At 39.9% G+C, this 14,883-nt stretch overlaps 1 protein-coding gene across 1 annotated transcript in view; it reads right to left on the bottom strand.

Annotated features, from left to right (window-relative positions):
- The window catches only part of PKHD1 (PKHD1 ciliary IPT domain containing fibrocystin/polyductin), a 266,225-nt gene that overhangs the window by 126,310 nt on the left and 125,032 nt on the right, over positions 1–14,883 (bottom strand). Inside the window, exons 42-46 of the mRNA XM_075144880.1 lie at positions 10,084–10,196; positions 8,672–8,771; positions 7,205–7,339; positions 3,899–4,034; positions 1,934–2,180 (exon numbers count right to left, since the gene is read on the bottom strand). Of these exons, the coding sequence (XP_075000981.1) occupies positions 1,934–2,180; positions 3,899–4,034; positions 7,205–7,339; positions 8,672–8,771; positions 10,084–10,196 (731 nt within the window). The remainder of the gene's footprint in view (positions 1–1,933; positions 2,181–3,898; positions 4,035–7,204; positions 7,340–8,671; positions 8,772–10,083; positions 10,197–14,883) is intronic.

The following is a 14,883-nucleotide window of genomic DNA, read 5'->3' as shown; positions in this document are numbered from 1 at the left end:
TGAAAGGAGGTTGTAGTGAGGTGGGGGTCAGTCTCTTCTCCCAAGTAACAAGCGATAGGACAAGAGGAAATGGTCTCAAGTTGCACCAGAGAAGGTTTAGATTGGATATTAAGAAAAATTTCTTCACTGAAAAGGTTATCAAGCACTGGAACAGGCTGCCCAGGAAGTGGTTGAGTCACCATCCCTGGAAGTATTTAAAAGATGTGTAGATGTGGCACTTAGGGACATGGTTTAGTGGGCATGGTGGTGTTGGGTTGACGGTTGTATTTGATGATCTTAGAGGTTTTTTCCAACCTTAATGATTCTATGATTCTATGATTCTATAATTCTATGATTCTAAGCTCTGAGAGCTACATCACAGATTCACTGTAGTCCCTTTCACCATAAAGTAATTTGTTCATTTATGCTTTGAGTTCCTGTATCATGACCAAGACAACAAACAAATGGGTTTTCATTTCCATCTCTAAACAGTGGTATTATCACAAGTGCCCACTGAAATCAAGTGAAAACTGGCAACTTAACTCTGGAAAAGCAATTACCTAGTTGCCAAAAAAGTTCTGCCACTCACAATAACAAAAGCTTATTCTTGAGTCTCACATCTCCCTTGTACAATGGTCTGATCCCATCATGTTGATGGGAAACCATAACTATATAGACTGAAACAGGTTGCTTAGGTTGTGAGTCTGGGTCAGTCTTAATAAGGTTTGATGATCTGAATTGACTAAATTCACCTCGTAGAAAGAACAGCAAAATGAAAGACCAGGAAGTCCTGATGAGGTGGGTAAGAAAGGCATGGCTCCAACAGAGTGGCAGAAACATACTTAATGGAAAGTTTTCTTTTAATGAAATACATTATGAAATTATTGTATCTTCTATACAATGTGGCATGAGACCTGGGTCAATAAAATCATAAAATGTTGAATCCAGTTTTAGTAGAAAACATAATACGTGAATCTGATAGTTTATGAAACTAACATAGCAATGAAATCAGATGGTAAAGTTTTTCTGTCTAAGACATGAAAAGCTCCGCTATTCATGACCACTTATTCTTTGGGAGCATGTGGGGAAATCTCTCACAATGAGCATAAAAGGAAACACACTCAGAACTTGACTTAAAATCTAATTAAATGCAAACTCTTTTTTTTTTTTTTTTTAAAGACTACATCTTACTATCAGCCGAGCTGTTTCTTTCATAATCTGGAAGTATTTTATAGGTCAGCATTCAGAAAATCCTGGCAAAGTTTGCAATTCGCCCACTAAATCTCTGACTGTCTGGGGCTTGGCCATTGATCTCACTTTGAACATCAGTGCCCACCTTGAGCTGGATTCTTATTTCTACAAAGGCCAGTTTATATCCCCCTGGTAATTTGAAGAGTGACAAAATAACAATACACCACAGCCTCTGATAAAAGGCTCACTTAATGCTGCCAGAATTGCCTCTGGACAGGAATCAAGACTGTAGATAGGATACCAAGGTAAGAAAGATAAGCAGCTTGCTGAGAACATCAGAAAGAAATTGAACTTCGGCAGGCCATATCTAAATTAGTAAATAAAATAAACCAAAGACTGTCCTCTGGCCTGGAGGCCAACTGGTATGCATAATTCTCATAGCTGTCCCTATGCTATGGGGCTCCTCTCCAGAAACGCGATGACTGCATCCAATTGGCCAGTTGGGAATGGTCCCTCTGCTATCTCTTAAACCATGCCTGAGAACTACCTGGGCGAGAACAAGTAGCTAGAACAAAACCAGTGCCAGAGACCATGTGGACAACAACACAGACTAATGTATGCCAGTGCTCAGGTTTTTTACTAGTTTAGGACCCAGCAGAGAGGCAGGAGTCTGGGGTCTGTGTCCAGATCCAGCAGCTCTCTCAATATAAAACATAGCAAACAACATCCATGCTGAATTTTCAGAAGTGGAATGGTTACTTACAAATGAAGAGACATACGGTGGAAAACAAGGTCGCTGCCACAAACACTGCCACCAGAAGCTTGACTGAAGTTGGCAGTGGCTGTGCAAGATACTGCAAGAATATCTGTGGAAGGAAGGAGATGACTTCCTTTCTGCCCCGTGACAGAGCCGTCGAGATCCTCAAGGATGGCAGAGTGAGGAAAGGGGAAGGACACTTGGAAGGGTGAGTTGATGAAGGTCAGACGTTCAGCTCTCACTGTAAACCCACCTGGGGGGAACAAACAGCATTTCAGAAATAAAGACTGACTTCTTCAAGTAGTAGGCCTAAAGATATCTCTGGAGAAAAAGAGACTAGCTTCATTTCACCTTTGCTTTGGAAAACTGTCTGCTGAGTCAACAAGAAGAGGAGATTCAGGAAAATAAATAAATAAATAGAGACAGTTGTAGGACTTGTCATTGCCATGCTATGGCCAGGTCCAACCTGTCCAGAGCCCTGTTGTGACAAGACTTCTGGTTACAGACTCCTCTGATCCAGGTGCTGCTCCCGGCCCTACCAACACCTCTTCAGTGACTCCAAGCGCTTCTTCACAAGTCCCACTGCCACAAGTTACAGTCCCCAAAACAGTGATTCTTATAGATCTTTTCTGCCTTGTTTATAAGATAAAATCTTTAGAGATAAGCACTGTTTATGTGTGTGTAAATATACTTGCGTGCGTATGTACAGCACCTGGCACAATAAAGCCTTGGCTGAAAAGTGTGGCTGGAGGATCTTTTCATTACTGTAATGCTGATAGCTACAAAGAGGAGTATTATTCATGCGGGCTAAAGCACAGGAAGTTTTTGAACACATTAACATTTCCAGAAATGTCAGAAAATCATTGCCCCACGGACCATTACAAGCCAGCTTTGACATGAGTGTTCATGCACCACATTGGTTACTATTTGACTCTCCTATTCTCAGTTGTAGCCCCTCTGAGTTAGATTTTACTATTCCTCCTGTCCTTTGATCTCACCTCCTGAAGTCTTTTTCTCTATTATGTTATTGTAAGGCAGTATTCCTTTATACATAAATATATTTAAGAGGTAATTGCAGTTGGAACATTCTTTAAAGAGCCTTTGGGTACCTCTTCAAAGCTCAAAAGGATGCTTAGTTTACACGTTATCTTAGGCAAATTCACCTAAGGTTTAGGCTGGCCTGAAGTAGGAGCTTGGTGAAATTCTGCGAGGTTGTGTCATAGCTATTAAAGACATCATCGCTCTTGAAATGTTACCTCCCAAAATGAAGAAGCAGAAACAAGTCAGTGTATAAAAGCCCCTTCCACCGAGAAAATGAAATCAGTGCAAAAATAAGGCTACCTTTGTCTTAAAAATATGTGATGAAGCTATTTCCCAGGGAGATTGGAGAGAACCTGCAACCTCAGCCCGAGCAGAACAGAGCAGAGCAGCTGAAGGGTCTAGTTAAGCCCACCAGCAACGTCAGCGAAATGCACACACTAAAGAGGGTGAGTATTGTTGAGGACAGGTTGTTATGCATATCTCTACAATCCCAGCTCAGGGATTTTCTCAGTTCATCTGAGCTGCACGCCAAGCACAACATTTATCTCACATCTATGTATCATCATCTCATGCCCCACCTCCCTGTGAATGGGGAAGAGCTATTATCCATCTGTCCCAGTTGGGGAGGTGAAACATAGAGAGTGACACTTGTGAAAACTATTATTACAGAGAAACCTAAGGAGAGCAGGTATGCAAATACCTCAAAACGTAGCTCTTGATAATTCACCTATAGCAAACATAGTCACAAGATTACAGAAGCAAAACTGGGCCAGTACTCTTCATCATTATACAGTGGTTTTTGTGGGATTCAGCTGAAATATCTATCAATGGTTGTCTGTGGAAACCATGAACTTCTAAACATCTGAATCTGAAATGAGAGGAAGCCAGGGACTGTGGAAACCCTGCTAAATAAGTGTAAATCAGACTCACCCTGTCCTTGGTAACAGCCAGAACAAGTCCTGATCCCTGCACAAGTGTTCGCATCAAAGTTCCTGAAAACTGTGTTAGAGATGAATAGCTGGTATCTTTTGGGAGTTTTCAGTCCTGCCGACATACAGGTCTTATCCTGCAATTAAGAAATGAAGAGCGCTGGGAAACATATCACCATGTGAATCTCCAAGTCTAATGAGTCCAGGATGCAGCAGCTGGGACACAAGGATGTGATTGCACTCAAGCCCATGGTTGTGGGGCAATGTACGCTGTTTGAAGGACAGATCTAAGCTATTGCTTTGCAGATTCTGACAAGTAACATCTGTTTAATTCACCATTTGCAGTATGTGATAGTATTCCATCCAGGGCAGTGATTGCCTTGTTTGCTTTGTGCCGGTTGTTCCCTAGTAGTTAAGGTTGGACATTTGAAGGGAAAGGAAATTGCACATTCCCTGGGAAGAAAGAATCCACCTGGAAGGCACAGTGAGCAGATTTGTTTACAGTCCCTTTTACTTTACCTTGTCTTGTCCAGCAGGCAGGAAATTTCCCTACTCTACAAAGCTAATCGTTCTAATTTCTGTTCTAAGAAAAACCTGTCTGCTGAGACTCAAAGCCCTTTTGTGTGATTGGGGAAGCATTTAGGCTAGGCGCTCTTCAAAGCTCTAGTCCAGGGTCCATCAGAGCAACAAGAAGTGGAAAGGAAGAGCAAAACCCACAAGTGATGGGAAACACAATGGACAAAATAGATTTTGTGGTGATTGTAGGCCATGACACAGAGGAAGTGTACATCTCTGCCAATTTATCTTGGAGACAGGCTGGGAAGAAGGATGTACTCAGGGCTAGCGGGTAGCCTGGAGGAGAAAGGGCTGGCAGGAATGTGTGATACTGTTTCTGAGGCCAATAAACACTTTTGTAGAACAACTCTCAAAAGCCGTAGTAGAGAATCAATCGAGAAATCCACTCTCTGTGAAAACTTCCTCTTTAATTGAAAATGTGGAATGAAATGGACTTTTATAAATAGATTATTACTTCAAAGAAATGGTGCTACTTCAGTCTCATTAAGAGACAGTAGCTCCATCACCTTTTTTACTCTGAGGCCAAAACATCTGGGTTGATGGTCCTGATCCTTGGGCCATCTTCTTCCAAATCACTGCTAAGCAGAAATCCCTGGCTTCTGGTAACAAATTGGTCAGAAAGACTCTATTGGTTTTTTGCTTCCATCCCACCCCCTTTTCTATCTTTTTTTTTTTTTTTAGTTAATTTGTTTTATTTAAATAAATAACAAATAGAAGAAGGGTGTGAGATGACAATTCCTCTCTAGCGTGTGTCACCTGTCTCAGACCTCCGGCTTTTTCAGGAAGAAATGCTTCTCCTCAAATGGCTCCACAAGGACAATGAGTTGCTTTATGAAAGCGTGGAGGAGGCTTGCTGAACATCTAGGAAGCTAACAGAAGGCTTTTCCTTGGCTTTTACAGGCCCTGGATTTAGCCCTGCCGCTAACGTTTTAATTGATCAAAGCCCCAGTTTTTAAATGCCCTGATATTTCCAGAAAAAAATCTTGTTTTAAAGCACTTCTTTCAAAAACTGGAAGGGCTAGCAGAGAGGAATATCCAAGGTTCCCATTAAATTAATGTCATAAAGTTTTAATTGATATTAAAGAGACATCATTATTAAAGGCAGAATTACATAAATTAAGATGTAAATTATGACAAGGAGGCTCTTATCGTGAGATAATCAAAGATAATCACCCCCCTGGGGTACTGCAAGAAACAAGGCACAGCTGAGCGCCTCTAAATCTCTTAACAAGTACAACACTGGAGTCCTTCCATGGATCCTGCAAAGCAAAAACAAAGAAATCCACCCTTTGGTGTCCGAGAGAAATTTATTGCGTCATTGGGACGCTGCAAGGTTGGACTGGTGAAGCCAGGACTTTAACTGAGCTACACACTTTCAATAGACCTACTACAGAGGTTTCTTTCTGTGAGCTTCTAAAGAAAACTCATTTAAAACTCTTTTTCTGCCAGTCAGAGAGAAAATTAATTTCATAAACAACAATAGAAAACTGAGCAGGGCAAAAAGACCTCAAAATCATGAACAAGCAGCTGTGGCCAGTTGTAACAAAAATTCCATTGTTATCCGTGTTATTAATCTGTTAGCAACCTGGTAGCACCCAAAGGACTTTGTCCAGTTGCCTAAAGAAATAATGGAAGAAGATCATATTTACTGCATAAATAAAAATGTTACATTTTGGTGGCATTTTGCATTCTCAAATAAAAAAGTAGCACTCTGTGTTCCAGGTGGACCAATGATGCTATGAGAGAGCAGAGGAAACCAAAGTGTTAACTAGGATAGAAATCAAATCTGTTGTTCCCCCTCGTTATTCTCAAATCACTAAACTAAACCCAGTTGTGTATGGTTAAATGGTGTCTGTTTATTACAGCAAAAGGTATATAGGAATTTATGTTAGAAAACCTTCTTTAAACAAAAATTATGATTTCTCTCAGAAATTCAGGTTCTGTGAAATTCCAAGGTTTTTCTGAGATCATGTCAATCTTGGAAAAAAACCACAAATACAGAAAAAATGAACACTTATCTTACTAACACCCTCCAGCTCATAAGTTGAACAGAAGTGTGATTTTGTTTTTACTTTTGAATGTTGTTTTATAAAGAATATACATGAATAAGCATTATAATATGAAATATTTTAATAGTTCCAAATTCAACTAGAAAAATCAGAGTCCTTGTTTCAAATTTGTTAAAAAAATCTTGAAAACTTCCAGATTAAAATAAGACATTTGGGAAAAATGCTGAGTTTTGCTGCAGAATGCAATCTCCGGTTTCTCAACAACTGATGTTTATTCCGCTCTACCATCAGCTGGTATGAATGGAGCACCTGAAAAACGATGCAGGATCCAGCTGACCAAATGCTATTTCTCTTCTGCTGCTGCCAGCAGAAGCAACAAAATCCTTGGTTCCAGCAGGTTGGGACAGCGGTTCTGATGCTCCAAGTTTCTCTGCTTCATCATTAAATCAATGTCCCTTGCAGGTGCTGCTGCTGAAGGCATCATCTTTCCAAGAAGTGGAAGACAGCTAGCGGACTAAGCAAACAGATCAGTGCCCAAACCTCATCCTGAAACTGGGCCTAAGTATTTATCTTTTCATACAATCTATTTAAAATCCAAGCTTTACCCAGGCTGCCATGGAGCAGGGGCTGTTCTTCAGGTTGCTTTCTTATTTCTCCAAATTCCTGTTTGAAGGGTTGCTGTGCAGCTCAAGAGACATTGAAATAATTCCTGCAGTGCTTACCTTTTGCCCAATGTGTCCAATTAAAATGCTATCAGCTACAGAAGTGTTTCCCAGGCTTTCTACGATGTCAATGCCAAAGTCTTTGCAAGCATAAATCCAGAAATGTTGGAGTTCAAGGTTGCTGCTACTAAAAATCTATATAAAAGCATAATAAAGGAAAAATAATTTAAAAAAACGGATTGTTTATAACTCTGCTTTACTTGCAATACAATAGATGGGGAAGTGTAAAAACACATTAATGTGTTGAATGTGTATTTAGTATTTGAGCATCTCCCCTTAATTTCTTATTTCTGCTTTTAATTAATAATACAAAAATCTTTACATTCTGCCAACTTATTTTCACGTTAAAAGAAAAAAGAAGAGTATGAAAGAAAATCAGAACCGAGAATCAGTAATAGACAGAGTAAAAGTGCTCTAAATATTTAGGGTTTTATTATTGGAAAGAAAAGCAGGGTAAAGAAGTTAATGTTTGTAGCGGAGAGATGCCTTGAAAATAACCAGAGGTATTGCTTACAGTCACCTAACAGCAAGTTCCTAGAGGGAACCCATGGAAAGAAGTAGAATAAACTGAGTTATTCATGTATGCTAGGTCTGTAACATAGAAAGAAATTACAGGTTAGGCAGAGAAAATGGCAAAAACAACTGCAAAACATCTTTTTGTTTTATTTCTTTTCCTACAAATAAGCTTTTCCAGAAAGAGAATGCACCAGTCTGAAAAAACACACTGAAAAATTGGACACCTTCAAAGGAAGAGCCATAGGATGGGTTAGATCAGAAAATATGCCTTACGGAGAAACACATACAATCTGTTCAGGTTATCAGACGGGGGGTTAAGAGGATCATAGCCTCTAAGCACCGGTATGGGAAGAAAGTATCAGATAATAAAGGCTGATGTGGGTTTTTTAATCAGATTAAGTAGTAGTGAGCTACCATAGCTGGAAAGTGAAGCTAGACAAATTCAAACAAAAAAAAGTGCACATTTTTAACAAGGATGAAAAAGTTCCCATGGAAATCATGAACCCTATGAAGGTAACAGATCCTCTACCAACTGCAACCTTTACAAATAGCTCAGATCCACTGGGAGGATTTTTTTTGGCTGCATGATCTAGTGGAAGGTGTCCCTGCCCGTGACAGGGGGTAGGAACTAGATGATCTTTAAGATCCCTTCCAACTCAAACCATTCTATGATTCTGTGATTATAATGGCAGACAGATAATTACAGAGGACACCAGCTATTGATGAAAGTAGCACTGATTCTGCACTGAAGCAGTAAGAAGAGCTCATACAAATTGTGTTTCTGGCTCTATCACCAAAATAGGAGCTTCCAGCTGAGGGGCACGGACATATAGGTACAAGAACTTTACCGTAACTGTGGCCTATTTGCAGCCTTAAAAGATGAAGTCAGTGTAGAGGTGATACACTTGTAAAGATCCTGAGCATCACAGAGGACAGTCAGGACAAACGTACCTGTGCTCCACCTTGGCTGCTCCAAGCTGTGAAGTTGCTGAACTGAACAGGTCTGTTTGGGCTGTCTGGCAAATATTCTGGGTACACCAGTAAGCCATACCTGTTTAGGAAAGAAAGCAAAGGAGACTGTTTCTTTACAGTGCATGTACTCAAGAGCAGATTTTCCTATTAATCATTTTGATATCTAAAATCTTAAACCTGTAACAGTTCTCTGCATGAGACTTTATCATTTAATCCAAAATCAAAAACTGGTGGATAGCAATATTTATTTTAGGCATCTAATCATGCCAGAGAGCATACTTAAAATTTCTTTTCAAGCATTTTCATAATTAACCACCAGTGTGCAGTACCACTGACAAGTGCTCGCTGCAAAACACCCCCACCACGCTCATGAGCTTTCAACCAGCATCACCTTCAGAGAAGCCTGACATGAATCTGGACAGACAAGGCTTTTTTATATCTTGGATTCAACCAACTTGGAGTACATTCTAAAAGTACGTGTTCCTGAATGAAGTCCTTGGTTTGACCTTCTCAGACGTTTTAAATCCAGATTAATATCCAGATTTCTTCAAAATTCAGATGACTCCGTCCACTGACTTTTAGTACAATGACATTTTTCACTATCATTTCTGTTTTAGGGAACTACAGGCAAAAGCTCTAGTGAAAAGCCATTCCTGGATGCTACAGGAACAATTGTTTTATGTAATGGCTGACATTTTATCCCATGGGACTGCAAAGTGATTAGTCTCTTCAATCTACTTAATCAGAGGCCAAATTCTAATACTTGAGTGTTCATGCTGCTATGATATAAAGCATCTGGAGGTAAGAAATGACACTCCAGGTTGTGTAAGCCAGTGTCAAGTCTCTAATGGTGACCTGCAGGAGATGGTAAAGGAGGAGTGTGAGAAAGAAATCGTGTATCTGTTCTCCTGCGTGCCACCCTCTTCTGCTCAAAACATCTGGTATATTTAAAAAGGAGCTTTCAATTCCACACATGAGCACATGCTTCAGTGCTTTGCTGTTAAATGGTCGATGAGAAATACGTTAAACGTGGCACCTTAAACTACACCAGGATCATTTAAACAAGAGGGTAAAGTGGAGCTTGTTAACAGCACTGGGAAATGCTGCAAGCTGACACATCGGGCTTGTGAACGAAGGAGAAAGGACCGTATTGAAACTACTAAGGAAACCATTCGCCATCAGGCCCTGAAAAACAGCCACAACCACATCGCTGTCAAACACTGCTTCTGCTCTGCTGTGGAGAACTCTGCTTACAGGAGAGGAAGCCCTAAAAAGATGTAAAATTGAAAAAAAAAAAAATCCTGAAAGGGGGGGCAAAGCATTTTCTGCAACTATAGTTAGCACTACCATGGACGGAAGGAAATTCTCTTTAACCAAAAATCCCCAAGTACCTTGTGCAGGAATGAGCTACGTTCTCGCTGAAGGACAGGAGAGGTATTTTGGATGGTCCCTCAGGGGAGAGATGAAAGAAATAGCCATACCCAGCAGCACACACCGTGTTACCCTGCAGAGAAGCATATATGACTGTGAAAAAAAATTAGCACAGATTTCTGGAAATTAAAATAAACTTAAGAAAAACCCAGATTAAAATCCCAACTGATGTTCATTCAAATTCTGGTAAGTCTAGGTGTAGAAGCTGGTACCTTGTTTCTGTGTCCTCAGTCTTGTCCTGTTTTCGCTCTGTCTAGCAAAAACAGGGCCAGTCTTAAAAAACCTGTTGTTGAGCCAGGCAACAAGGGTTGGCCAAGCGATAGAAACAAATGACAGAAAAATGGTATTGCCATAGTTCTTCAAGAAGTAGGTAAGAAAAAAGTCTGTGGAAAACTTCTTACCCCTATAAAATCCTTTCTAACTAGGAAGGCGATGTCATGAAAGAAAAGCAAATCACAAACTACTCAGTTTATTGATTTACTTCTCAATCTGTCTCTTTCTTATATCTCCCAAAGCAAATACAGCAAAAAGAAACAAAATTGGCACGAAAAAGTGAGACCCCCTAACAGTCGAGAGAAAAGAGAGAACTACATCTTCAGGATGTGTCAGTGGCTGAACAACTAAACTTAGACCTGTGGTAAATTACTTGTTTGGGGTTCTTTTTAACAGGATAAGTGAATAACCATGGGAAGATGTGTTGTAAGTTATTGTCACTTAGTATCTCTTAATGAAGAAATTCTGGAGTTGTATTCTTTGTATTATTGCAAGACGTGAAAAATAAGTGAACATGAGGTTTGCCTGGTCTTAAATTAGGAGTTTGGTACTTAAAGAGTCTGTAGCAAGTGGGTTATGTGGTTTCTACACAGCGGGTTAGGACCTTTTCTACTCTAGGGAAAAATACTTTTACCTTCTTCATTTGGACAGCAGCCAAACCTAGATGGTTTTGGATGGTGTCCATACAGCGGTGTTTTCATGTGCACATCTGGACATGATCCCTTTCACCTATCTTAGATGTGTAAAAATTTGATGCTGAAGTCCAGGCTTGTAAACCTAGGCTCCTTTTCCGGGAAAAAATAAGGCAGGGGCATGTCCAGAGGGCAATTCCTCTGGTCTATCCTTAGAAAAGATTAATTGCTCTCTGGAGGCATCTAGTTCTCTAAGGGGAGTCTAAGATGAGCTTTCTTGCAAGTATAAGAAGAGCTTGTTCTCCAAGATTGGGACTGACACCCACCACTACCATTCATAGGTCACCAGACAGTGTTAAAACACTAATGACTTTTTGGTCCCTGATGGTCCAAATCAAAGCTGAGCCTGGTGACCTAGAGGTGAAAACCTCCATACACCAATTACTTTCTTCTGACCCATCCAAGTGTGTTCCCTGCAGTCGTGATCTCTGACATCTGTCAAGCAACAAAGAAGTATCAATACCCAAAGCACTGCTTTCTCTATCCCCTGGTAAAACTACTGCTTTTTCTGAAAGTGCAGCCGCAGACCCTTTTCCTTTAACAAAATATTTCTGCAGTCCAGTCACATTATTTCCAGGATCTTTTACTTGCGACTCCAATCATGCGTTCTACAGATGATTCATAAGAAAAAAACCTGCATATTTATTCAGCCAGCTAGTGGCTGGAGGGCAGGGGTTTTAGGCAAGCAGGGAATTTTGTGTGGAAATCAATTCTTTGTGGAAGTCAGTATATTACGAATGTCCGTGCAACCAAAATTCCAGAGAGAAATTACCTCCCCGAGCGTGCCAAATACCTGGAGGTATGCATCGCAAGTCAGTAAAATAAAGTGGTTGACGTTTTAAGTGTCTCTTAACCCTGCTAATGTAAATATTTCATGAATTTCTTTTAGATAGCTGGGGCTCAAACTGTTGACCTTAAAGATGACATTAAATCTCTGGAGAGTGTGCCCAGCACCGCTCCCCCAGTTTCAGAACCTGACAGGACACAAGGAGTACCCCCAATGGGCTCGCTTCAACATGCGCTCACCTTGCAGAAGGTTTTAGAGAAGATCTCGGTAGGGATGAAATAGTGAGAAAAATCGATGCCAAACAGATGCAGCCTCACCACCGTGATGCTGTGGAGAATGGCTGGGTTGGGTGATACTGGGAAACAAATTCATTTATCAACAGCGTGACCATCAGTCACTCCTCTGACATGGAAACACAAGCTGATCTTCACCTTGTTCATTCATTTAAGCTGTTTCCCAGTCCTCAATATCATGGTAAGAAAGGAAAGGGAAGATGCCTGTTAAATTTCTTAAACCCAGTCTGTACGTTGTTATGCATGAGCATGCTGGCTCTGGGATTTAAGGGCACTGGATATTTATGAATAGGAAGTTACTACAAAAGGCCCAAGACCCACTGGGCCGGAGAGAACCAAGAGAAGAAGATAAAAAACTACTTTTTTTTTTTTTTTCTGCACACAAAAATAAAACCAGGGACATAGGCCATGCACTTCAGTGACAAAAGAGCCAATATCAAAGAGGGGCATCTTCAGTTCCTCATGCTGATAGTATTAAAAGGCAAGAAACCAGCCTGCAAATGAAATTGTCTTATGACACTAAAAAGTGATAACCAGGGCTTCCATACTTCATTAAAAAAAACCCAACTAACATTGTAATAATCATTTTGCACTTATACTGTATAAAATTTTATCAACACCCTGATTCACAAATGCATTTAAGAGCTTAAGTCAAATGGAAACCAGTGGGAACTGGTTCTCCGAATGTCTTTGTAGACTTAGGTTTGAGTGACCACTGTGTCCCAATTTCAACACTGTTTAGGATACCACTGATTTTCAAGGAAATTTAAGCTCTTCAGTCACCAATGCAAATTTAAGCTCCCAAGTAAATTAAGTAGTTATGAAAATATGATTGCAGGACTCACTGTGGAAAGCTTAACCCATGTAACACAATATGGACCTAGAGCGCTCTGCCTATCTTAGCTGTAATCCTTGCCTTAAAGATTGCAGCCTGTAAGTTTAAAACCAGTAACTGAAAGATGGCAATCTGAAAACAAAAAGCAAACACACACAAAACCCGACAACCACCTAACATTAAAATCTAGAGGGGGAAATTTCTGTTCTATGTCATAGCTTGGAAACCAGGCAGTGGGAAGATGAGTCTTTCCCATTACACTCTTCAGACCTCCTTATTAAATTAAGATTATAAATACCTAAAAAGCACTATCCAGTTCTTGAGCCATTTGATCAGATAAAAGGTGTTGAAACTCTGTAATATCATGATGCTGGTGCTGGACCAGCATCCCTTGCATTTAGTGATTATTACCGTACACTAAGAAAAAGTTTTGCTTGAAAAAAGTGTGACTTTTTCTCTTAATAACCATGTCATTTAATGTCTTCTGCTGAACACTGCTTGGTACCGTAGAACAGTAAGTGCAGTTAATAATAATTTTAAGCTAGGCAACTTCTTCATATTTTCCTTTTGCTGCTGCAACGCCTCAAATAGCCCACTCCGAGAGACTGCCAACAATGAGGTTTATCAGCAGCCCTTCAAGGGCCATCGGCTATTCTGCCTTGAGTAACACATCTTTGGAGAGCAGACTTAATCCTGATGTTCGGGTGCAGAGCCACAGACGCAGCTTTGGGCGTATCCACAAAGACGGAGAGAGCTAAACAAATGTGCTGAAAACCAACCACAGTCAGTTCACACGTACCCGTAGAGATAATTGCAGCAAACCTTTTCAAAAGCTGAGCCCCTGGCAATCGAGTAGACAGCTCCAGGGTAAGTCAGTGCATGATGGTACAAAACTCTGTGTTTAGTGGAGCTGAAATTCATGTGATTCTGCTTAGTTGTTGTATTTTTTAACCATGTTTGATGGTCTTTAAAATGATAAATATGCCCTTGAGGGAATTGCAGGAAAGTCCTCTCCTTCTTCCTAATACTATTGTCATCACACTAACATAGGAAATGTGTTGGTCTCTTTTTAACCTTCAAATTTAGGTGTAAGTCTTTCCTCTTGGAACAGAAGCCCAGGGGGCGATTAGGTCTTCACATACACTTAATAATTGGTTTGGTTTCTGTGGGTTAGCAATAGAACAGGTCAGGATTTTTTTTTTTTAGTGAAAATGTGCACTTGTCACAACTGAAACTGTGGTAAGAAAGATCAGTTTCAATGAAGTTCCAGACTTAAAATAGTTGGGAAGGAAAAATGGTTTGAAATCACTTAATTGCTGAAAAGCCTATTTTTTTTCCATGAAACCATTAAAAGTGACTCTTTATTCTGGAATCTAAGTGACTTGAATAAGGCAAAAAAATGTATGAACTAAAAGAAAACATCAGAGAATTAGTGAATAAAAAGGTTTTTACTGAGCTCAACTTTTTGATGTGAGGGTTGTTAGTCTGTTAGCTTTCTAAGAGTTCGATGCTTTATCACTATTTAGAATAGAGAAGCTTGGTTTCTTTTAAAATCAATGTCATTTTCATAGGACAGGGAATGCACCCCGGAATGCAAATCTTGGACTGCATTTAAGTTGTCATTTTAAATCCAGACAGAGGTGCATTTGATATTGCTGAATTTTAGTGTGTTTGTCATCAGTCCATTAAAATTGAGTTGTTTTTTTTTTATAGTGACAGAAGTAGGAAAAAATTCTAGAGAAGCTGAGCCTAAACTTTTTTCCAGTTTTTATGAATCCATAAGAATTAAGAAATAAAACAACTTTTTAAAGTATCCCAGGATGAAGGATCTCACTGCAATATTTTGTTCCATTCAAGTGCAGTAGAATTTTCAGTAACAA

This window comes from Calonectris borealis, chromosome 3, assembly GCF_964195595.1.
Source record: "Calonectris borealis chromosome 3, bCalBor7.hap1.2, whole genome shotgun sequence".
NCBI lineage: Eukaryota > Metazoa > Chordata > Aves > Procellariiformes > Procellariidae > Calonectris > Calonectris borealis.
The sequence above is the reverse complement of the archived record's forward strand: the minus strand, read 5'-3'. Positions and strand labels throughout refer to the sequence as shown.